This window comes from Mirounga leonina, unplaced genomic scaffold (assembly GCF_011800145.1).
Source record: "Mirounga leonina isolate KUSES-001 unplaced genomic scaffold, KU_Mleo_1.0 Mir_176, whole genome shotgun sequence".
Taxonomy (NCBI): domain Eukaryota; kingdom Metazoa; phylum Chordata; class Mammalia; order Carnivora; family Phocidae; genus Mirounga; species Mirounga leonina.
Window position 1 is genome coordinate 59,036,312 of NW_023270454.1, and position 23,727 is coordinate 59,060,038.

At 35.4% G+C, this 23,727-nt stretch overlaps 1 protein-coding gene across 3 annotated transcripts in view; it reads right to left on the reverse strand.

Moving 5' to 3' along the window:
• The window catches only part of SPATA5 (spermatogenesis associated 5), a 336,495-nt gene that overhangs the window by 293,707 nt on the left and 19,061 nt on the right, over positions 1 to 23,727 (reverse strand). For all 3 annotated transcript variants that reach the window (XM_035023114.1, XM_035023116.1, XM_035023115.1), the window contains exons 9-10: positions 22,966 to 23,221; positions 731 to 885 (exon numbers count right to left, since the gene is read on the reverse strand). In XM_035023114.1, coding sequence (XP_034879005.1) covers positions 731 to 885; positions 22,966 to 23,221 — 411 coding nt within the window. The remainder of the gene's footprint in view (positions 1 to 730; positions 886 to 22,965; positions 23,222 to 23,727) is intronic.

Consider the following 23,727-nt stretch of genomic DNA (forward strand, 5'->3'; position numbering starts at 1 on the left):
ATACAATTCCATTTTACAGCACTTCTAAAATGACAGAATTTTATGGGGCGCCTGGGTGGCTCAGTCATTAACCGTCTGCCTTCAGCTCAGGTCATGATCCCAGGGTCCTGGGATCAAGCCCCGCATCGGGCTCCCTGCTCCGCGGGAAGCCTGCTTCTCCCTCTCCCACTCCCCCTGCTTGTGTTCCCTGTCTCGCTGTGTCTCTGTCAAATAAATAAAATAAAACCTTTAAAAATAAATAAATAAATAAAATGACAGAATTTTAGAAATGGGTGCAGGAACAAGCTAAGTATAGTTATGAAGGGGCAAAGCAAGGGATCATTATGGTGATGGAACTATTCAGTATCTTGATTCTGGTGATGGACACACAAACCCTTATAAGTAATAAAACTGCACAGAACTAAACACACACACACACACACACAGTACAAGTAACACCATGGAAATCTGAATAAGATCAGTGGTTATATCAATATGAATACACTGCTTGTGATCCTGTAGTATTGTTTACAAGATGTTACCACTGGGGGGAAAGTAAGTGAAGAATACAAGGATCTCCCTAGGTATTTCTTACAACCGCACTGAAGCTCTAATTACATCCATAAAAATTTTAATTTAAAAAAAAAGTTTTTTTAAAGTTTAGTCTAGGTAGGTTCTTTCCCTGGAGTCTCAGTTTCTTTCAGAGTTCAATTCCAACAGTGTAGCTAGCATGGGAGTACAAATGGCTTACATTTGGTACATCAATTGCTACTTCCCTCATGGCACTGGGCCTGATGTCATTCATCCCCTGTAAGAAATCATTTAGAGTAATCTTCACCAATCCAGCCAGCTTGCCATCAGAGAGATTAGGTTGTTTCTTCAGGACTCTCCTTAAGGCATAAAGACCTGTAAAGAGAAAAATAATACAAGATTTATCTTCTGCCCCATAAATACAGACTAAATCGTTACCAAAAAATGAATAACGAACCCAAACTTCACACATATTATAGCATTTAAAATTGTGTGTGCTTGTGTGTGTATATATGGAGGTAGGGGGAGGTGCCTGACGAATATGGGAGATGAAGGCAAAACTCCAAATGCTTAGTTTGGGTGGTAAAAAATATGACAAACTGATATGAAATATGAAAAGACAGATACTTTATAAACATGAAATAATACTTACAAAACAACATCTGCAAAAAAAAACTATTAAAGAGTTATCTAAATAACCTAGAGAATAACACACCTCTTGCCTCTGCCCTTTTTATTCACAAATTCAACCCAGAGTTATAAATTTTGTAAGGTATTGGCAGAACATCTTAAAGGAAATATTCAGCAGTTGGAAACTGGTTTTGGAACTCAAGAAAGAATCCAACTTTAGAGTTGTGTGCATACACATGAGATCTGGTATTACAGGAATAGCAGAGACCTATAAAATGAGGCTGGAAAGAGACCAGGGATGAAAGAATGAGAGCTAAAGTCTCAATCTTAAGAAAGCCTATCATTTGAAAAGCATAAGAAGAAATGATGGTTTTAAAAAAAGACAGAATAGAAAGAGATGGAGGAGTGGAATCAAAATAGTAAAATACTGCAGGAGCCAAAAAGATGTTCAACCAAGTCAAAGTTAGAGAAATCAAGAATAACTTAAAAGAGATCATGCTGACCTGGAAAGTGACAGATGCAAATTATTTGTTTTTGCTATTTGCTTGCAGTTTAAACCCTGACAGAACTAAATGTCCTAATTCCCCTTCCTTCACAGCTAAGTTGCCAGATTTAGAGCCCTTTGATCTGTGACAAAGACCTCTAGGCAGCAAAGTCCCTAGCTATGTGCTCTTTGCCTTGGCGTCTTTAATAAAGTGAGACTTTTGTGTTCCAGTGAATGATGAAGGTCCACTTAGAAGAATTCTGGTCTCAGAAACCCCTTAGAAATTCAGCCTAAATAACCAAACTTGTCCTAGGACAGGAGCTAGCTCCATAATGTTAACGGTCTTTTGTCTAAAACATGAATGCTATGCCTCCGTGAATTTTTTTACAAAGATAAAATGATACCATAACTATCATTTTACTTGCTTTCATTTATTTGAACTTTTATAGAGAAACAGAAGCATTGATACAAGGAAAGCAGACACAAATTCCCAAAACAGAAGGCTAGGTATCTTTGCTAGTAAGAAAAAAAAGTGAGTATCTCAACAATATTGAGAAAATCGATCTATAGTAATCTTTCCCAGGAAACTATCAATTATTTTCAATGTGAGGAAGGGGTTTGGAAAAAAAGACAATATATTGTTTTGAAAAGCATATACAATATTATAAGTGTATATTTATGAAATAGCAAAACATCTGTGATTTCAAATGCAAACTACAGAATTTAGAGCTGGGCAAAAATTTCTACATCTATGAAGATAGCAAGAAAAAAACAAGTAACTCCCAAAGACAGGAAAGGCAAAAAAATAAAGATAGGAGTTTTCAAAAGTTAAGAAATAGTGAAACAGAAAGACTGATTCTGTTATGAACATATCCAAATGATAGATAACATATATTTACCTACTATTTCTCATATAAATTTAAAATTAAAAGACAAAAGTGAGCCACTACTGAGCCTATCAATCAAGAGTTGAAAAATAAAGGTTTGAAGTAAAGTCATTCCAGCTAGTAAAGACAGTAGATTAAATCCAAGCACTTACTTTTGCTCCCTCCTAAAACCCCACTACAATGAGTATAAGGGGACTTTTTTTAAAGAAACATAAACCTGGAAGGGCAAACAGGAGAGAAAACAATATAATAGCAACAAAAATTTTGGAAACTGAACAGCAAATGAACAAGTAGTAACTGAATATAACTGACCCAGGAAAGCTGACACACTAACATACAGTGAGAAAAATCTGAGAGGAACCAGATTTATGCCAATAGATGCCCCTCCTATTCACCCTACCCATGTATAATCAAAAAAGCTCGAAGTTGGACAGCATAAATCACTTCTGGAAAAAAAAAAAAAGAGAGAGAGAGAGAGAAATCAGGGTTAGAAATAGAAAAATGGAAGGTTAGGAGAGAAGTCTATTAGGAAGCAGTTAGATCATCAAGATCCCCACCCTAATTGCATGGAGTCAAATATCTTCTCCTGTACCCTACCTCTAAAGATGTCTTCTCTCAGTAACACAAACCATTTCTGAATTGAGGGGACCCCAAAGTACAGCCAGAGACAAGAGAATCATATTGAATAGAGAAATTAGTGAGACTCCCCTCCCTCCTTCTCCACTCTGCTCTTCCCCACTGCTCCTGAGTTTACTATCAGGATACACCTACCACATATGTAGGTAAAAGATCCTTCTACAAAGGTACCAGCCCAAGAGGAAAGACTAAGGATACTGACGGGTTCATTCACCCAAGGAAAGGGCCCATGCAGAACTCACTACACGGAAGACCACAAGCTCACAAGCCCCAGCAATTCAGACCACCTAATCAATTTTTAGGAACTCCACTCTCAAATATGAGAAAACACCCGAAGATCACCAGATATCTAAGTATGCCTTCTAACAAGCACTGTAAAGAAACAAAATACATAGAAAAAAAAAAAAGCAACATAGAAGAGCCAGCGATAATGTAAGAAGAAACAAATACAAGAGCAGTGGTGCCCTGAAAGATAATTTGGGTAATTTAAGGATTGCAAGCAGTTGGGACCTAGAGAAAGGCTAGCAAGTTTTTGCCTCCCCTCCCCCCAAAAAACCAAGAACTATTCTTTAAATAGAGGTAAAGAACCTGCTCAAGATGAGTTTCTAATGAAGTAATAAGATCAACAAGAGATGCTGAGCAGAGGCTGAGATAACCCCAGAGCCCACTATGACCATGTAGAGGTAGCAAGGAAGGGAGCATGCAGTTAGTATGAAAGAGTACACAAAACACTCTACTTCTTTCTTGTAATTGTCTTCCTTTTCTGTTCATTTCTGCCTAATCTGTATTAAATATTTGTTTTCTAGAGCCTATTATTCTTTTTTTAAAGATTTTTTAGGGGCGCCTGGGTGGCTCAGTCGTTAAGCGTCTGCCTTTGGCTCAGGTCATGATCCCAGGGTCCTGGGATCGAGCCCCGCATCGGGCTCCCTGCTCGGCAGGAAGCCTGCTTCTCCCTCTCCCACTCCTCCCCCTGCTTGTGTTCCCTCTCTCACTGTGTCTCTCTCTGTCAAATAAATAAATTAAAAAAATCTTAAAAAAAAAAAAAAGATTTTTTAATTTATTTATTTGCCAGAGCAAGAAAGCACAAACAGGGGTAGCCCCAGAGGGAGAAGGAAAAGCAGGCTCCCCGCTGAGCAGGGAGCCCGATGTGGGCCTCGATCCAGGACCCTGGGATCATGACCTGAGCTGAAGGCAGACACTTAACCAACTGAGGCATCCAGGCATCCTTTCATTTGTATCTTCTTTTCTCTCTCACCAAAAATACCAATAGTATACTCCTGTCTCTTGAATGGACCTTGGTCTGACTTCATAATCTTAAAAATCTTTTCAAAGAATGAATTTTTTTAACTTTGTTGTTTTGCTCTGTATTCCATTAAATCTAACCTTATATTTTTAATTTCCCTCCTCTTGGGTTTATTCTATTGATCTTTTCCAAATACTCAAGCTGAATGCAGTTATTTTTAACCCTTATTTCCTAATAAAATATATTTATTCTGATTTCATCTTAGAGAATATTTAAAACAGAATTTTTACTAACATTCTATTCTTAATATCTAATTTGCTGTATGATGTCTTTTGTAGCTCACAGAGAATATTTAAATATTATCTGATTTAGTTTTCAATTGTACCACTTATTAAATTACTGACTTTTAGCTTGAAAATCATGCTTCCATACCCAGCTCTGAGGCTGAGACTGCCAACTACTTTTTTGCTCCATGGTAGACTTTGCCAATGCTAGAGCAAAGCTGAAGAGGAAAGAAGGGACTTTATGACCCACAGACTTCCCATCTGTTTGCTATTCCCGTGACCATCATTCTACCAACCCTTAGGGGACACCAGTACAAACCTAGCAGTGCTACCTTCTCAGAACACTGAGTTAGCGTTCAGAGTATCAGGCTGGTGCTCTTCAGGCATCTGAGTTACAGCTCATCTCCTAGGTTTTAATAATTTCAACTTTTCCCTTTGTTTTCCCAGCCTCAGGAGTGATAGCTCCTTCCTGTAGCTGCTACCTTCCTTTCAATTACCTAGTTAACAATTTTATAATTGGTTATCAATTCTTTTTTTTTAAAGATTTTATTTATTTATTTGAGAGAGAGAATGAGAGACAGCACGAGAGGGAAGAGGGTCAGAGGGAGAAGCAGACCCCCTGCCGAGCAGGGAGCCCGATGCGGGACTCGATCCTGGGACTCCAGGATCTTGACCTGAGCCGAAGGCAGTCGCTTAACCAACTGAGCCACCCAGGCGCCCCGGTTATCAATTCTTTATATGAAATTTTCTCTGTAAAAGTAATTAGTATAGGTTCTATCTCCTAATTGGATCATGACAGAAATAACAATCCCATGAGATTTTTTTAGAATTATCCTTTTTGTCTCTCCTGATTATATATATATTGACTGACGCTTTTAATAAGTGAGAGCAAAATCACTCAAACATTTTAGGAGGATAATGTAACTTGACTCCCCAAATCCAAATATGAACAAGAAAAAAATGTTTCTCCCTTATGGGCATAGGGCAAAAGTTCTAAAGAAGAAACTAGCTAACTAAATCCAACAGTGTACTAAAAAATCCATATATTCACAAAGAGTTTATCTCTGAAATAAAAGGCCAGTTCATCAGAAAAACTATAAACCCACCACACTGACTGAATTGAGAGTAATTATTTTTACTGATCTAGAAAAAAAATATTTGGTAAGATTCAACATCTATTTGCAATGATAAAAATAATTTAAAAGGCTCTTAGCAAAGTGTATTTGATTAAGATTATATTCCAGAAATCTTTAACAAACATTACACTTAATGAAAAGACCTTATATGCATTCTCTAAAATTGGCAACAAGACAAAGATGCCACTATTACTATTACTGGATAATTTCATCGTGGGGGTCCTGGCTACTAAGAATATAAAAAAAATAAAAGTGAGAGAAAGGTAAAAGGATGGAAAGAGACAAAACTTCCATTATTTGCATATGACAATCATCTAACCAGAAAAGCCAAAAAGATCAGAAGAAAACTAGTAGAATTAATAAGAGAGTTAGAGGCGCCTGGATGGCTCAGTAGTTAAGCGTCTGCCTTCGGCTCAGGTCATGATCCCAGGGTCCTGGGATCAAGCCCCGCATTGGGCTCCCTGCTCCGCGGGAATCCTGCTTCTCCCTCTCCCACTCCCCCGCTTGTGTTCCTGCTCTCGCTAACTCTCTCTGTCAAATAAATAAATAAAATCTTTAAAAAAATAAAAAATAAAAAAAATAAGAGAGTTAAACAAGGCTGAAGACTGACAAAAAAATTATCAATATAAAACTTCTCTACACCAAGAAGAGCAAATTTAAAAAACAATTAAAAAAAAAGACACCATCTGCAATAATCACAAAAATGATATATTAGCTAGAAATTAACCTAACAAAAAAACATATAAGACCTCTATGGAGAAATTTTAATAAAGGGTAAGATATGAATAAAAGAGTGACAACATTCCAGGTTCTTGAATGAGAAAACAATACCATAAAAATATCCATTACATTCAAAACAATCTACTTATTTTAAATGCAGTCCCAATCAAAATGCCAATTGTATATTTTTGGTAAATCAGAATAAACTTTCTCTAAAAATAGGATTGAAGAATAAAGGCCTATATATAACTAAGTCAACAATAATGCAAGTAAATAAGTAGGATTTATCTTACCAGATATTAAGATATACTACAATTAGTAGTATTAAAAATAGCATGTAAAAGTTATAAAACCAAAGAGACCACAACGGGACACAGGGTTCAGAGACAGATCCATACATATATAAATTTAATATACGATAAAGCTCTGATAATCTATCACAAATCAGTGAAGAAAGCATAGAGTATTTAGTAGTTGGTAACTGAATAACGGGAAAATTGGTTCATTGTGTGACTCCCTAGGCACTGGGTCTCCAATGAATTGTCCCCGTAGACAACATTTCATACATGCTGATTCAACTCATTGCTGGAGGAATTAAACATGTCTTATGTGTCTCCACTAGGAGAGAACTCTTAGAAGTTTGTACCAAGTTTCTTCCACACTTTGCCCCATGTGCCTTCTCCCTTTGTTGACTCTTCCTTGTATCCTTTGCACTGTAATAAATCACAGTAGTCAGTATAACTATATGCTAAGTCCTGTGACTCCTCCTGGTGAAGCATCAAACTTAGGCATGGTCATAGAGACCCCAAATATGTAGACAAATACAAATGAATAAGAATTGTATAAAACAACATTTGGGGGGTAAAGAGAATCAAAGTATTCCCAAAGTGTTTGTACTGTTTTTGCATTAATCTCTAATAAGTCAAGGAGACATAATACAATATGTAGGATAACCACTAAAAACAAATTAAAATGTATAATGAAAAAGATAACAGGAGAAAGATAAAATAATAAAAATACTTGCCTATTCCAAGAGAAGGCAAGAAAACAGAGGGGGGGAAACAGAAAAGGTGGGATAAATAGAAAGAAGGCAGATTAAATCTAAATATTTAAGATATAATCCAAATTTAAATGTATTATATACATGAATTAAGACTGACAGCACAGATGGATTAAAAAAATAACCCCTCCCCCAAATAAATAAAACCCAAATTTGTGCCGTTTATAAAAGATGTATTCTAAAAATACAAAGATGGAAAGATTGAAAGTAAAAGAATAGAGAGGGATGGTGCCTGGGTGCCTCAGTCGGTTAAGCATCTGCCTTTGGTTTAGGTCATGGTCCGAGGGTCCTGGCATCAAGCCCTACATCAGGCTCCCTGAGCATGGGGACTCTGCTTCTCTCTCTCCCTCTGCCTCTCACCCCTGCTCGTGCACTCGCTCTCTCTTAAATAAATAAAATCTTAAAAAAAAAAAAAAATAGAGAAAGAAATACCATGCAAACAAAAAAGAAAATAAAAGAGTGCTCCTATATTGACTATCAAATAGACTTTAAGCAAGAGGTATTACTAAACATTTCAGGATAATAAAAGGGTCAATCCACCAAGACTATATAAAATTCTAAATTAATACATACCTAGTAACAAAAGTCTCATGATATAAAAAGCAAAATTAAGTAGAACTGAAAGGAGAAATGGACAAATGTGCAACTCACAAATTTTAACATATTTCCCTCATATACATTTATAGATATATAAATATACATATTTATAGAAGATATAAAAATAAAATTAGCCCACTTACCCTAATAGGCATATATAGAAAAAAAAAAATCTAAAATAGTAAAATATCCATGCTTTCAAGAGTACCTGGAAGGTGTACCAAAACTGACATATGCTGAGACACAAAGCAACTCTCTGTATATTTTAAGTAGTGAAATCAAAAAGTGTATGTTCTCTGACCACAGTAAGAATTAATATTAAAAATCAGTAACAAGGGCGCCTAGGTGGCTCAGTTGTTAAGTGGCTGCCTTCGGCTCAGGTCATGATCCCAGGGCCCTGGGATCGAGTCCCACATCGGGCTCCCTGCTCAGCGGGAAGCCTGCTTCTCCCTCTCCCACTCCCCCTGCTTGTGTTCCTGCTCTTGCTGTCTCTCTCTCTGTCAGATAAATAAATAAAATCTTTAAAAAAAAAAAAAAATCAGTAACAAAAAGATACCAAAAAATACATTACGTATTTGGAAATTAGTCAATATATTACCAAATTACTCATGGGTCAAAGAAAAAAAATCAAATAAACATTATAATTTTTAAGAACTAAATAATAATGAAATATAACATGAAAATTTGTGGGATGTTGTTAAAGCTGTACTAAAAAAACAGTGATGGGCATAATGCACATATTAGGAAAGAAAAAAGGCTGACAGTCAATGAGATGCTCATCTTATAAAATGAAAAATAAAATACACCAAAAAAGAAAAACAGTAGGAGGGAAATAATGAAGTTAATGAAATAGAAAACAAATATATAATTAAAAAAAATTAAAGCCAAAGTTTTATTCCCTGAAAAGGCTAATAAAACATATAAACCTATGGCCAGATGAATCAGGGCATGGTCTCACCAGTGTGAGAAAAGACACATTACAAATATCAAGAATGAAAAATAAGATATCACTACAGAACCTACAGATACTGAAAAGCCAGTAACAGAATACTAGGAATAACCTTGTAGCAAATAATTTGAAAATTTATATGAAATGAAGAAATTTCTAGGAGAAAAAGCTTATCAGTACACAAACAAAAAAAAGCACATAACTGAATATTCCAATAGCTATTAAATAAATTTATTCTGTAATTAAAACTTTTTTCACAGACAAAATTCCAAACACAAATGGCTTCATTGGAAAATGTTATGAAGTATTTAAGGATGAGTATAACACTAAGCTTACAAAAACTCTTCCAGAGAAAAATAAAAGCCAGAAAAATTCCCAAACTGACTCATAAGGCCAGCATAGCCATGTTCCTCAAATCTTAAGAGTACATTATAAGTAAACAAAATTAAAAATGAAGCTCTCTCATGAACATATGTGCAAATATCCCAACCAAAACATCAGCAAAAATGTAAATAAAAGATTATACATCATGACAAGATGGCTATGTTCCAAGAATATGAGGTTGGTTTCACATGTATAATGAAAAAGATAACAGGAGAAAGATAAAATAATAAAAATACTTGAAAATCAATGAACACCATTCTCCATATTATTAGAAGAGAAACAATATTGATTATTTCAAGAGACACAGATAAGTAATATCATAAAAAAATCAACAGTTAATTATAAAAATCAACCAGGACTAGATGGAAATTCTTTACTAGAATAGCTACAAAAAACATGGAGTAAATATAATTCTTAACTGTAAAATGTTAGAAACTTTCTCCCTAGGATCAAGAATGAGATAATAATTTATTACTTATACTAAAGATGATGTTAGAAATCCTAACCAGTGCAATAAGGCAAAAAAAGAAATAATAAGCATAGAGATTAAAAAGAATGAAATAAAACTGTCATTATCATACAGTCTATATGTAGACTGTATACATGCAAGGCTATAACATAATCATATACATAGAAAACTCAAAGAATCTATTTATACACTATTAAGACTAATAAGTGAATTTATTAAGGCAGGCAGACACAAAGTTAATACACAAAAATTTACTTTTCCTAGGTAACAGCAAAAAACCCCCAAAACTACAAAGTAAAATTACTGCATTCAAAAAACCCTAAATACCTAAGAATAAATATAATGAACATTATGCAAGACTTCTTCACAAAAAACTTTGAGAGAAACTGAAGACCTAAAATAAGTGAGGGGATCTACCATATTCATGGATTGCAAAGATGTTAACTTTCTAATTCTCCCCAAATTGATCAAGAGACTTAAAAATTCCAACTGAAATCCAGTTTGGGGTGGGGGAAGCCTACCGAGCTGATTTTTTTGTAAAGATTTATTTATTTGAGAAAGAGAGACAGACAGAGACAGAGAGGAGCAGGGGCGTGGGGAGAAAAAAGGGAGAGAGAAACCCAAGCAGCCAGGCTGATTTTTCAAGTTATAAGTAAATGCAAAGGGCTAAGAACAGTTGAGACAACACTGATGAAGAAGAAAAAAGGAAGGCAGAGTACTTATGCTCCAGAAATTAAAGCTTTTAATAAAGCTGAAGTGATTAAAGACATTTCAGTAATTCACACAAGGATAAAGAGGTCAAAGAAACAGAACAGAGAATTCAGAATAAACTCAAACTCTTGATTTAGGACAAAGGTAACATGCAGAGCAAGGAAAGACAGATGCTCATTTCATTAACTGGTGCTGGTAAAACTGATTACCTACGTGGAAAAAGGGTATATATTATAGATGGTAATGTGAAAGACAATAAAACATCTTTAGGATTAAAGAAGATAATATAAAATATTCATGACAGTGGAATTAACATAGATTTCTTTTTTCTTTCTTTCTTTTTTTTTTTTTTAAGAGAGAAACAGAGTGCGTGAGCAGGGTGGGGCACAGGGAGAGAGAATCTTAAGCAGGCTCCATGCCCAGCATGCAGAGTGAAACTCAGGGCTTGATCTCACGACCCCAAGATCATGACCTGAGCCAAAATCAAGAGTCAGATGCTTAACCAACTGAGCCACCCAGGTGCCCCGACAAATTTCTTAAACTGAATGCAAAAATCACTAGTCACAAGGGAAAATACTGATAAACTGGTTTCATTATATTTATATACATTATAATAAATATATTATATAGTCACAAACTTCTGTTCCTCCAAAGAGAATATGAAGAGAATAAAAATCAGAAGACATTAAAATATACATATATATATCCAAAGGTCTCATAACCAAACTATATTAAGAATTCCTACAAATCAATGATTTTTTTTAAAAAGCTACACAATGGAAAAATTGAATACATACCTGAATAGTAAAAAAAGTTCTGTGAATTGTCTATACAGAAGCCTTTATTACTCTTAGTATCAGTGAGGGCTTAGTAAATAAGTTGATTTGTGTGCAAAATATACTACACTTTGCACAGTATGTATTGTGTATACGATTTACAGTCCTCACAGTGAGTTTTCATTTTCAGAATATGTTTATACAAATGGTTATGTTTGGTATGGGACTGGGAGTGAGAAAGAAAAAAAAACAGGACTTGAGGAGAGATAAGAGCATTCCTTATGTTTAATTAATGTGAAAGTATTTTTAAAAAACAGTTCTCGATAAGAGAAGCACTATGCCATACCTGCATTACTTACTCGCCAATTCAGTTACAGTTCATATTAAAGGCAACTATTAAAATATTAGCCACTGAGAAAATATACATTCATCAACCACAAGTTACTCCTTCACAGGCACTCTTCTTCAATATTAATTCATTTATTCACTCATTCAAAATATTCACCGTGTACCTCCTAAACATTATTTATTCAACAAATGTATTGAGCTCTTACATGTACGAGTCCACAAGAGCAAGAAGCAGATAAAACTCTCATAGTCTGTTTAAAAGAGAAGACACGTAATGGCAATTATTATAAACTGTGCCGAATATTATGACATGGAAAGAACAAAGTGGTACAAAAACACATGTCAGGGACCTCTAACCCAGTTTTGTGGGATTAGTGACAGTTTGGAGTTAGACAACCTTCAGAGAAATCATTTAGTATATTCTTCTATTTCACAAATGAAGAGAGACTAAAATGTGGATCCAACCTAGTCAGACCTGAAAAATGAGCTGATGTTAAACTGGTAATGTGAGAATTGAGGCCACAGAGGCAGCAGAATATTCTGGGCAGAGGGAATAGTATATAAAAAGGCCTAGGGACAAGAATTAGCATAACTTTAGAGATTATGAGGCCCTGTAGAACAATAAAAGACAAAACCCCTGTCCTTAAAACAATTCACACTTAGAAACATAAAACAATATGTTTTAAATAAACCTAAATCCATCTCTATTAATTTGTTCACAGATATTGGAGAAGACAACATGCAGCACTGTCAGAAACGGAAAAAAAAAACAATATGGAGGGGCGCCTGGGTGGCTCAGTCCTTAAGCGTCTGCCTTCGGCTCAGGTCATTATCCCAGGGGCCTGGAATCGGGCTCCCTGCTCAGCGGGAAGCCTGCTTCTCCCTGTCCCACTCCCCCTGCTTGTGTTCCCTCTCTCGCTGTGTCTCTCTCTGTCAAATAAATAAATAAAATCTTAAAAAAATATATGGAAAATTACAGATTTGTAAAGCTATAAAAATTTAAGGGATCCATGAAATTCCTGCCATAGGCCTTCTAATTCTTTCCCAACCTAAGGTTCCATGATTCTAGACTCTATATAGAGCTACTCTATTTTATACAAATGCTTTTTGAAAATAATGTACAAGTTGAAACAGAATTTATATGAATTAAATGTTAAATGTATATCAGAGCTTGCAAAAATTAAAGATCCCTGGAGCTATTATATTAATGCAACCAATTCTCTGTGGTCCTAGATCTGCCACTAGCTCAGGTGTCACTACATAAAACTTAGCCTCTTTGGTCATATGTTATCTCAATAACTTATTAAATGGAAAAAATAAAATATATTTTATCTAAATTATTTTTTCAGCTTTAAAATTTTATGATGCTAAGCTTAAATGACTGGACATCATCCATTCCTAATCAGGCAATACTAGAATCTTTGCCAAGAAATTAAATTTTTAAAAAATACACATATTTTTATAAATCAGAAGTACACAATTAACTAGAGGAGCAAATGGACACATGTACACCATCAGCGAATATAGCTTAGGGCAAGCAATCTATGACATTTCCTTTTCTTACGAAGTTTAAAGTTAATTTTTAAAATGTAAACAAAAACAGAAGCAGTACATCTATGTTCTTAAAAAACACAACTTTGAGAGACAAAAAACAGGTGTAGTTAATTAAACAATAAATTTGGATCATTTTGTTTTAATTATTCTATTTTCCAGTGCTCTCAAAAGTTTTGAGAATGGAAAACAAGACACAATGAAGAAAAGTCAAAATGCCTCAGGCAAGCCTAAGGCCAACACATTCTTTCCAGTCTAAAACATGTTCCCCCTCAAGCTCTGCATCACTATCCAGAAATAATCACTTCCGGATAAGAGCAATTACTCTAAATTCATGTTCTTCAAAACCATCTGCTCCAAATTCAATCAACAAATATCATCTTGCCTTACACATATGGAATCGACAATTTTATACCCAGTGCTTACTAAATAATGACATTATTTCTGAGACTGCAATTAAGTTCCTTCATTGGAAACTAACAATGAACTTAAACAGATCACAGGAATAATGCTTTTCAGAATTACTACCTACCCTACAGACATTTAATTATATGACAAAGTAACATGAAACATGGCATCTGGATGTCAGATTTGAATTATAAAAGTTGAGCATAAAATTTCCTCAGGCACATGAAGACTGAAAGCAACTATAATAAAATTTGTCTCCTTTTTTAAAATATATTTTTTTCAAAATATCCAAACTATAGAAAATTTCTGTTTTATCTGGAGTCTTTACTCTCCCTCAACTCAATATTAAGTACAGACAAGGTGGTAAGTACCACCTGATACATCACTGGAAGAGTTCCATTTCTCACTGCTCATTAATACAAAAGAAATCAAACAAAATACCCTCAAAGAGGGTATTGTGGTTCTTGCTTTATTTATACCTCAAGTGAATGGTGTAACGTAAGCTGACTGCAGGAGCCAAGTCTATTCTGAAGCCACTATCACTTTCAAAAGTTGCTTTTAAAAGTAATAGCACTACAGAAGGCATACTGGTCTCAAGACCTGAATCTTGGGCCAAGATTTCACCCACTGCTTGAACCTGGATGGATCACAGAGTCTGTCCTCATCTATGAAATAAGGGAATTTAGTAATGATTTCTGAGAGGGTCTTCTAGTTCTAAAACATCAAGATAAATTCACTTCACCACTCCCAGGTTTAACAAACTTTCCTAAAAATATAGCTTTTAGTTTCAAATTTTTAATATCAAATTATTTACTTATGTTAAATGTTGAGTTTAAAAAAAAAAAAAAAGATAGTTGACTACAGCACAATTCTTATGCCAAGACAGGTTGAAGATTTACAGCTTGGTGGACTAGAGCAAGGCCCAGGTCAGAGAAGAGGAACCAGGAAAATAACGATGGAATATAACCTGATCTGATTTTGACATGAGGAGGAAAAGGGGCACAGATGCAGCAAAGGCAGAGGGCAGGCCAACTATATTCATCCCTTTTTTCCGGAACATACAAAACTCTAAATAACAACACAACATTAAAATTGAAAAAGCAGTTCACAAGTACTATCTCTGTTCCCTCAACTTTCAATCACTTCTCAATTTATCACAGTCTAGCAGCTAGCCACAGGACCCCACTAGAACTACTCTCTTCCAAGGCCCCCATGATTTCCCAGGTAAGAAACTAACCGATTGATGTCACTGTGGTCACGAATACTGTTGATCCTAGCTCCACTACTTATTTCCTGTGTGATCTTAGGAAAGTTCCTTAACCTCTCCGACCTAAGTTTCCTCACCTATAAAATGAAGATAACCTTATAAAGCATGCGGTGAGTAAAAAAATGCATCAATATGTGTAAGGCAATTCAAGCAATGGCTAACACATTGGATTAGTGGTAACTAATACAATATTAATTCTAATTGCTTCCTCTCTGCAATCTTCCCTCATTTGAGTCACCACTTTCTTTCGGTTCTCTTCCCATCTCCTAGCCACTCCCCAGTCTCCTATACCAGATCTTTTCTTTTTTTTTTTTTTTTTAAAGATTTTACTTATTTATTTGACAGAGAGAGACACAGGGAGAGAGGGAACACAAGCAGGGCGAGTGGGAGAGGGAGAAGCAGGCTTCCCGCCGAGCAGGGAGCCCAATGCGGGGCTCGATCCCAGGATCCTGGGATCATGACCTGAGCTGAAGGCAGACTCAGGCACCCAGGCACCCAGGCGCCCCTACCAGATCTTTTCTAACAAGCCAACCACTGAATGGTGGTATCCCCCAGGACCCTTCTTTTCTCCTTATTAGCATTCTAAAACCTTCCTGATCACTCACAAACACCCAACACACACAGGTACTGTGATAACCTGTTACTCTGCAGTACCTGCCCGTGCACACTGAGTTCTAAGAGGAGAGGGTCCAAGTCCGTCTTGTTCATTGAGGCAGACCTAGCACCCAGTGCAGTGTGTGGCTCAATAAATGAATAAATGTCTGAATTCCACTTACTCTAAGTGATTTCATTCATTTCAATGGCTTCCATCACCATCTAACTGCTGACAGTTATCTCTAACCAAGACTCTCATCTCCAAAGCCTGCAATTCAAAGTCCTGCACCTCAGACAATGTAAGGATAAGGAGGGTTGGGAGGTGGAAGACAGACTGGGCAGGAAGCAGGTAACACCACAGTCCAGACAAGCACAAAAGAAACAGTTCATTTTTTTTTAAAAGCTCAAATTCTGAATAAATTTTGAAAATCAAGCTGACAGGATCTGATAAAGATTAAATAAAAAATAACTCTTAGAAATAACTTATTTAGACAGACTGATTTTTTATTTCTGTGATTGCTTTAATTAGGAAGAAAACCTTTCCTCAAGTTTCCTCTTTTATAGTCTTGGCAAGACAACTCAGAAAATTTCCACTAGTGAAGTAAATGGTATCTATCACTGAGAGCTTAAACAGAATCAAAACTACCACCTGTTTCTCTGAAACAAACCATTTGGCTTCAGTCATTTCAAATGAAGAATAAAAGTAATATTAAGATACCCAATTCACTGACCAAAAAAAAAAAAAAAAAATTCTACCTCTTATAAAAAAAAAAATCCACCATTATTTATGCAGTGTTGTTCACAACATCACACATAAAACTATCACTACATTTCATAATTACAAAACAGAGGAGAAAATTCATTGTTTCAGGAGATTTTACACTGCATAATTACTGCTTGTTTACCCAGCTACAATAATGAATAAAGATATCCATTATAAGAAGCATTAATTAAAATGATGATCATGATACATCAATTTCATTTTGTTGCTCTACTGCAGGCCTCTGGCAGACTCAATGTGGAATGGAGAGGGGCAGGAAGAGTCTGCAACTCTGCCTGTGTATGACATGAGAGCTCCCAAGTTCAGCAAGAAAATCTGTCAGGGAGGCACCCCAAAACCAGTTCTATCAAATTATCTCTAGTTTGCATTTTGTTATTGATGGGCAAGACTTTTTTTTTTTTTTTTTTAAAGATTTTATTTATTTGACAGAGACCGAGACAGCGAGAGCAGGAACACAATGGGCAAGACTTTTAATGATCCAAATTCCGGAAAAATTACTTCTCTAGCAAGGTAAAGGATTCTGCCAGATTTCCCTAACATCTCCTGTACTAGGATAACCAAGAATACTCCATAAAATACTAGTACTGCCAAAATTAAAATAAGCATCCACCAGAGAAATGAACAAATACACACAAAATACGAATTTTTTTTTTAAAGAGAGACAGTGACATTACGAGGTTCTGTATAAATCATAACTACTGCAGCCAGACTACATTTTTAAACCTCCTAAGAACTCTTAAAAAAATATGGTATCCCTGGTTAGCAGGTGAGGAAACAGAAAATAAGAAATTAAATGAGTAGTGTAGCATTTGAATCTACAGCTCACCATAAGCTTAGCACAAAACACCATTACTTCCCTGAACTTCATTTAAAAATACTGAATTTTTGCAGAATCAATTATTTTAATTCTAACTTAGAAAACAACATTGACAGAATTCAAGAAATGGTGGAAAATTTTAGAAAAATCCTTTCATAAGAGCTGGACAGTTGCATACTTTGTGCATAGTAGATCTTCCATAAATTCCTGTTAAAATAGCTAGTGAAGGGTGGGAGAGGGGAGTAGCAGATACAAATATCTCAGAATTCTGGTATAAGACAGATAAAATTTTCCACCTCAAAAAAAGTTATGTTATAGTAATTAGACTCAGGATTGTTACTTAGACCTACTTAAGTGTAATAATGACAAAATCATTGTTTAAATAAGACTTCTAATTCTTCCTGTCTGTGATGCTATCTTATCAAGGCCCAAATATTTGGTATGAACATGTTGAAATGATATGTAATCAACAAGGATGCTAAAGATAAATTCTTAGGATGTGAAGCAAGTACTTCCTTTCACTGTAAACAAAATGACTGAGTCCACTTCTTGAAGAAATCAAGCTCTATTTATATTCACTATCCTGAAATGGCACAGGCAGCCTTAGAAGGATAAGTTTATAATAAATCCCTGTATTTGGAAAACATTGTTGCTAAGCATCTTCTAACATTCAGCAGAGTTTATATAATTCATGTCTCTGCTACATAATTAACATTTCATGTTTTCCAAAAAAGTGTGGTATGCTTATCTATGTTGTTAATTTAAAACATTATAAATTTTGAAGGAATTAATAAAAGGCTATGCAACTAATTAATTAGAAAGGCAGCCTAATCCCAGGAAGAATACAAACATAGACATTATATGTCAGGATGTGTCAGAGTTGAACTTGTAAACAACTTGTCCACTTGAGATAAAGCATTTCAAAATGCAGCTGCTCTCTGCTTAAAAAGGTGAGCTACAAAACATTAGGCTTTTGGACAAGTCACAACATATCAAACCACACTCTAGCTCAAAAATTAATTATAAAAAAAATAACATTTGAAAGTAAGTTTCACACCCAACGCTCCAACATTAAACATTGTATCTGCTCAGATAAAAGATCCAAGTGTTGAAAGCAACACTAGTGTAGTATTTCCAATTTTCACATTCATTATGGAAACAAAGTTAAAAGATACAGAAAATATTTAGTAACACTGGAATAAAAAAATTAGAAAAACTGAGATAAGCACACTGTAGAAGATGACAGCATTACTCTCACAAACTATAGAATAGACTGTAAACCTTCTAGCCTCTGGAAAAGCATGCACAAACAAATTTATTCTACAGGGACTTTGATCTTTTGTATTAGTATCCCACAAACAATAACCTTTAGACTACAAAAACAATGGGAAACATAATTCACTTAGGTTATATGAAATTCTGAACCACTTCATTTGTATGCTATTATTAGACATCTGTGTACCACCCTTTGTTAAAAAGGGCAAGGTTTCTCTGGCTAGAAGGCAGTCCAAGAAGAAGGAAAACCATCAGACAGCCAATGCACAAAAAACTCAAAGAATACACAGGTCCACAAATCTTAAGCAAGCGAACATTCTAGGAAAAACATATATCTATATTTTTATTTGTATTCTTGTTAACTCCTGTTTCCTTAATTGTGGCTTTTCTATCTTTCAGAATTGTCATTTTAAAGTTTTATTCAGAACCATTATATGTACCTATAGGACAAACTTAGACACTTATTTTCTCCTAGAAGGAGAATTAAATGATACAGTTCAGAATAGTACATTACTGTCACATAAACACTCTGGGAAAAACTCAACACCATCAGAGGTTGGAAGAGATTTACAGTCTCTAAATTTATCCAGTTATTTAAATCAGTTACAGTCTCCAAAAATCAGGGTTAGTGGGCCAAGATCACTGTTTTTCAAAGTATAGCCCCTGCACCCACAGCATTGGTATCTCCTATAACTTGATAGAAATGCAAATTCTTGGGCCCCACCTGGACCTAATGAACCTGTAGGATGCGGCCCAGAGTTGTGTTTTAACAAGCTCTACAAGTGATTCTTAGACAGGTTTAAACTGGAGAACTACTGGCCTAAACCAGTAATTTAGAATATTTGCTCATAGCAACTGCAACTGGCTGCTTTAAAATCAGTTGGGAAACATAAATACTGGCTCCAGTTCCCTACTTCCCTTAATTAAACATGGAGAGGGAATGTGTGTGTAGCTTCCCAGGTGAACCTGATGCACAATGAGGCTTAAGAACCAATGTCCTAAGTTAGCGGCTCTCAAAGTGTGGTCCCCAAACCAAGAGCATCAGCTGGGAACCTGTTAGAATTCACAAGCAGCAGCCAAAGACTGAATCAGCAACTCTTGGAAAGGAGCATACCCAGCAATCCGTTTTACTAAGCTCTCCAGGAGATTCTGATACATGGTGAAGTCTGAGAACCTCTGCTCTAAGTGATCCATCCTGAATGGAGAACATATGAAATGAATGTGGATTTCGTGGAGAAGAATAACTAGGAGACTAGTTCAAATTTACCACAGAGCTGAGTTTATTCTTCCTATGCTCAATACATACATCATAATATATGGAGATACCCGTGTGTTCAGTATGTAGGATACGCTTATGTCTATTTTACAGCACTTGGAATGTAATCCTACTATTTTTAATGCTTATCGAGTTTTAGAGTTGTTTTATCTTTCCTTTTGAGTTGCACTATTAACCAAATTTATAATTCACTCATGTAAAGTCCATAGGCAGAAATTATAAAATTGTTTCAATGAGAAAATGCATTTAACTTCACAATTGACACTAGTCTGCTTTGTGGCATTATCTCTAAGAACGCTGGGGAAGAAAGCCCTGACTAATCACTTACGTTTATATTATTCAGAAAAACAGGTACAAAAGAGAACACAATAAAGGGCAGAAAGGTCAGGTGTAGGAAGAAAGTAGCTAATAAGGCCAGCACATATTTAGTAAATAACTTGGGTATTTATTTTCCCCTTTCCTTTTTCTAATGCTTCCTATCCTTTCCTTTTGATTTCCCCCCTTTCTTTCTTGTCCTCCCTTATATCTAGGGAATGTCATATTTACAAGGGCACTTAGATATCATCTGCCACAACCGTCTAAATCTACCAATAGAGAAAACTAAGGCTCAGATAAGGCAAAGAACGTGCCCAAGATCACAAGCCTGATTTTAAAAGCAGGTCTGTCCAACTTTCAAAATCTGTTTTCTACTACATTCCCTGCTTCTTTAGAAAAATGCCTTGCAAAAAAATCCTAGTACACTGTTCTTAAACTTTATTCTGCTATACAGAGAATGATACTACATAACACAATATACATATTTAAGACAATATACACAAAACCACATACTTTCCCTACTCTACACTTTACTTATAATGCTAATCTTTTTAAAAACTACCTTCTCATAAACCAATTCATTGCTAGACTAGAGGAAAAAAGAAAATCAGTTCAATACTGATAATTTGAAATTACTATTAAGTCACATTAACAGAAGTTAATATTTATTTACTGCTCGTATGTGCCAAGTATACCCCATCTATCTATCGATCTATCTATCTATCTATCTTCAGGTTGGAGGCCCCTCTCCATCCTTACTTCTGATCCTTTCACAACTTTTTCAATTAATGTAACATAGTAAAGGGTAAAATCTTTCAAATCTTCTTGTCATCCTCCTAAAGTTCTTGGGGGTACTATAGTGCCCATGAAAGTAGATGATCTTATTTACATCTAGCATGTAAATTACATTATCACATTTCCCCTCAACATCTTAGGACAAAATTTATGGACTATACTTACCTTTGAAATAAAAAGTTAAATCAAAAAAGCCTTACACCACTTTGACAAAAATGGTGTTTTATGATTTAATTTTGATGCAGAGCATAGATTTGGAATAAAATGACCTTAAGTTTAAATCCTAGCTCTGCCACATACCAGCTATGAGACCTCTCCTGAGCATGATACTTATATCACAGGGTTGATGTGAGGATCAGTCAAAAAAATGTTTACCCTTTCCCACCTTCTCACCACCCCTCATTCTGCCTATAGAACTTTTTTTTTAAGCTTCTTCTCAGATATGATTTTTCTCTAAATAACCACAGCATTTCCTTTCCCCAAAGGGAAAGTCACTACATTCTCCATAGTTTTATGAGTACATATTTCACTGTGTAAGTAGTTATTCACAAATCTCTTTCCTTCTTCAGACTGTGTGTTTCTAGACAGCAAGAATCCCAGAGCCTTCTAGAGTGCATGAAATATATGAGAAAGTAAAAAAAATGTTTGATAAAGGGTACTAAAGAATGAATCCTTGCCTAGATGGGCAAGTCAAAAGCAATACCTACACAGTAATCCACACTCTTCATTTTCACCTAATGGAATGAAGGAAGCAAAGTTATCCACTGATAATTCTGCTTCTTGATTGCTAAGAAATTCATTTCCATGACTAAATCCACCATTTCTTGTGAAGCACAAGAAACTAGTTAGAAAGGGACCTGTCCTAGACCAAAATGCACCAAAAGAATGTTTACGTTTGCCTTGTAATCTACATAACCTATAGTTCCCCCCAACTGTGAGTCCTCTAACATGGAAATTGTGATAGTGCTCAAAAAGAATAAAACAAAACTGATTTTCTCCACCAAAAGGAAGATATTTAAAGACCCCTAAATATCCCTCCCAAATTTTCTTTTCCAACCTGCTTTTGTTCTATAGTCTCTTCTCTGCACATATCGAGCCAGATTAGAAAGATGAAAGGACTTAAAGGAAGGGTCTTTAAAGCCTACTATATTAACTATGAATCAATAATTTGGAAGAAATTACCATATTTCTATACTAAAGCTCTAAAGTAACTAAAAAAACTCAATTTCTTCCATTACCTAAAAGGGCTAAACTTTCTTTAACACACCTTTTGAAAATGTTGGATAGGTCACAAACTAGAACAGCCTTTAGAGGTTACCAGAAAATAAACACATCCTCTTAGGACCAAAAAACAAACAAATAAAAACAAAAACAACAATCAGATATTTTTTCAGTAAATTCTTATTTGCCTGATGAAATATTTCAATAGCTTATAAAAACTGCCCTGATTTGAATACATTTTTTATGGTTAAAATTACTCTGAAAAATTACACAAATGTTAAAAGGTCCTAAGGGCTTCCAAAGCAAAGACAGTTTATGCCGTGGTGAAGTTCTTAAAGTCAAAGAGTCAACTGATTAATAACAGTCCTTATATATTTTCAGACTTAAACATCACCATCACATACTCTGAGGCATAGAATTCTTAGATTTTGCTAAGTACTTTTTCAGCACTTCAAAAAATACAAAGCTGCTCCTTAAGGAAAATTTTGATTCTCCTGTAGGCACTTCTCCCTAATTTCCATAGCACAATATCAATAAATAGTTATCATCAATACTGCCATTAATTCATCTGATGATACATGTGTATGTGTGTGTCTGTGTGTACTTAGGAAAAGTGGGAAAGGATATATGCTGCCATAGTGGTTACCTTCAGGAGGTACGAGTGATTTTTATTTCTTTTTTATAGTTTTCTGAATTATCTAGTTTTCAATAAATATATATTTTATGATTAGAAAAAAATTAGCTATTTCCATTAAGAAATAAGATATAAATTGTAAGTATGTAAATAAACCAGATTTATGAAGCCCATCAATACAGATTCACAGTAGCAAAGCACTCTCACCTGCTTCATTACACAAGGCTTTCAAGTCTGCTCCAACGTATCCATGAGCACTATTTGCCAGCTGTAACAGTTCAACTTCAGTGAGCAAATGGGGTACCCTTTGAAGCAGTTTCTGGAGAATATCTAGCCGATCTGCAGCATTAGGAACTCCAATCTCAATCTCTTTATCAAATCGTCCAGGTCTTCGAAGTGCAGCATCTAAGGCATGAGGGCGATTTGTGGCCCCAAGGACCAACACCTGTCCTTCACTTCCTTCCTTTCAAAATAAAATGAGAATAAATTACACATTCTTCTTCTTTTTTTTTTTTTTAAGATTTTATTTATTTATTTGAGAGAGAGAGAATGAGAGAGAGCACATGAGAGGGGGGAGGGTCAGAGGGAGAAGCAGACTCCCCGCCGAGCAGGGAGCCCGATGCGGGACTCGATCCCGGGACTCCAGGATCATGACCTGAGCCGAAGGCAGTCGCTTAACCAACTGAGTCACCCAGGCGCCCAATTACACATTCTTCTAATATATATATGTATGTGTGTGTGTGTGTGTGTGTATATATATGTATATATGTATGCACTGGCTATATAAACAAGATCTAAGTGTCCAGGCTGCTGTCTTATCATTTACACTTTAATTACTCACCCCACATTTGCCTAAGTTCAGCCTAAATACTCCCTCACTGAGAAAGTTTTCCACTACACACCTTTCCAACTACACTAAGTGATTTCTTTCCCACTTTTGGCATCTAAACTTCACCATTTCATAAATAG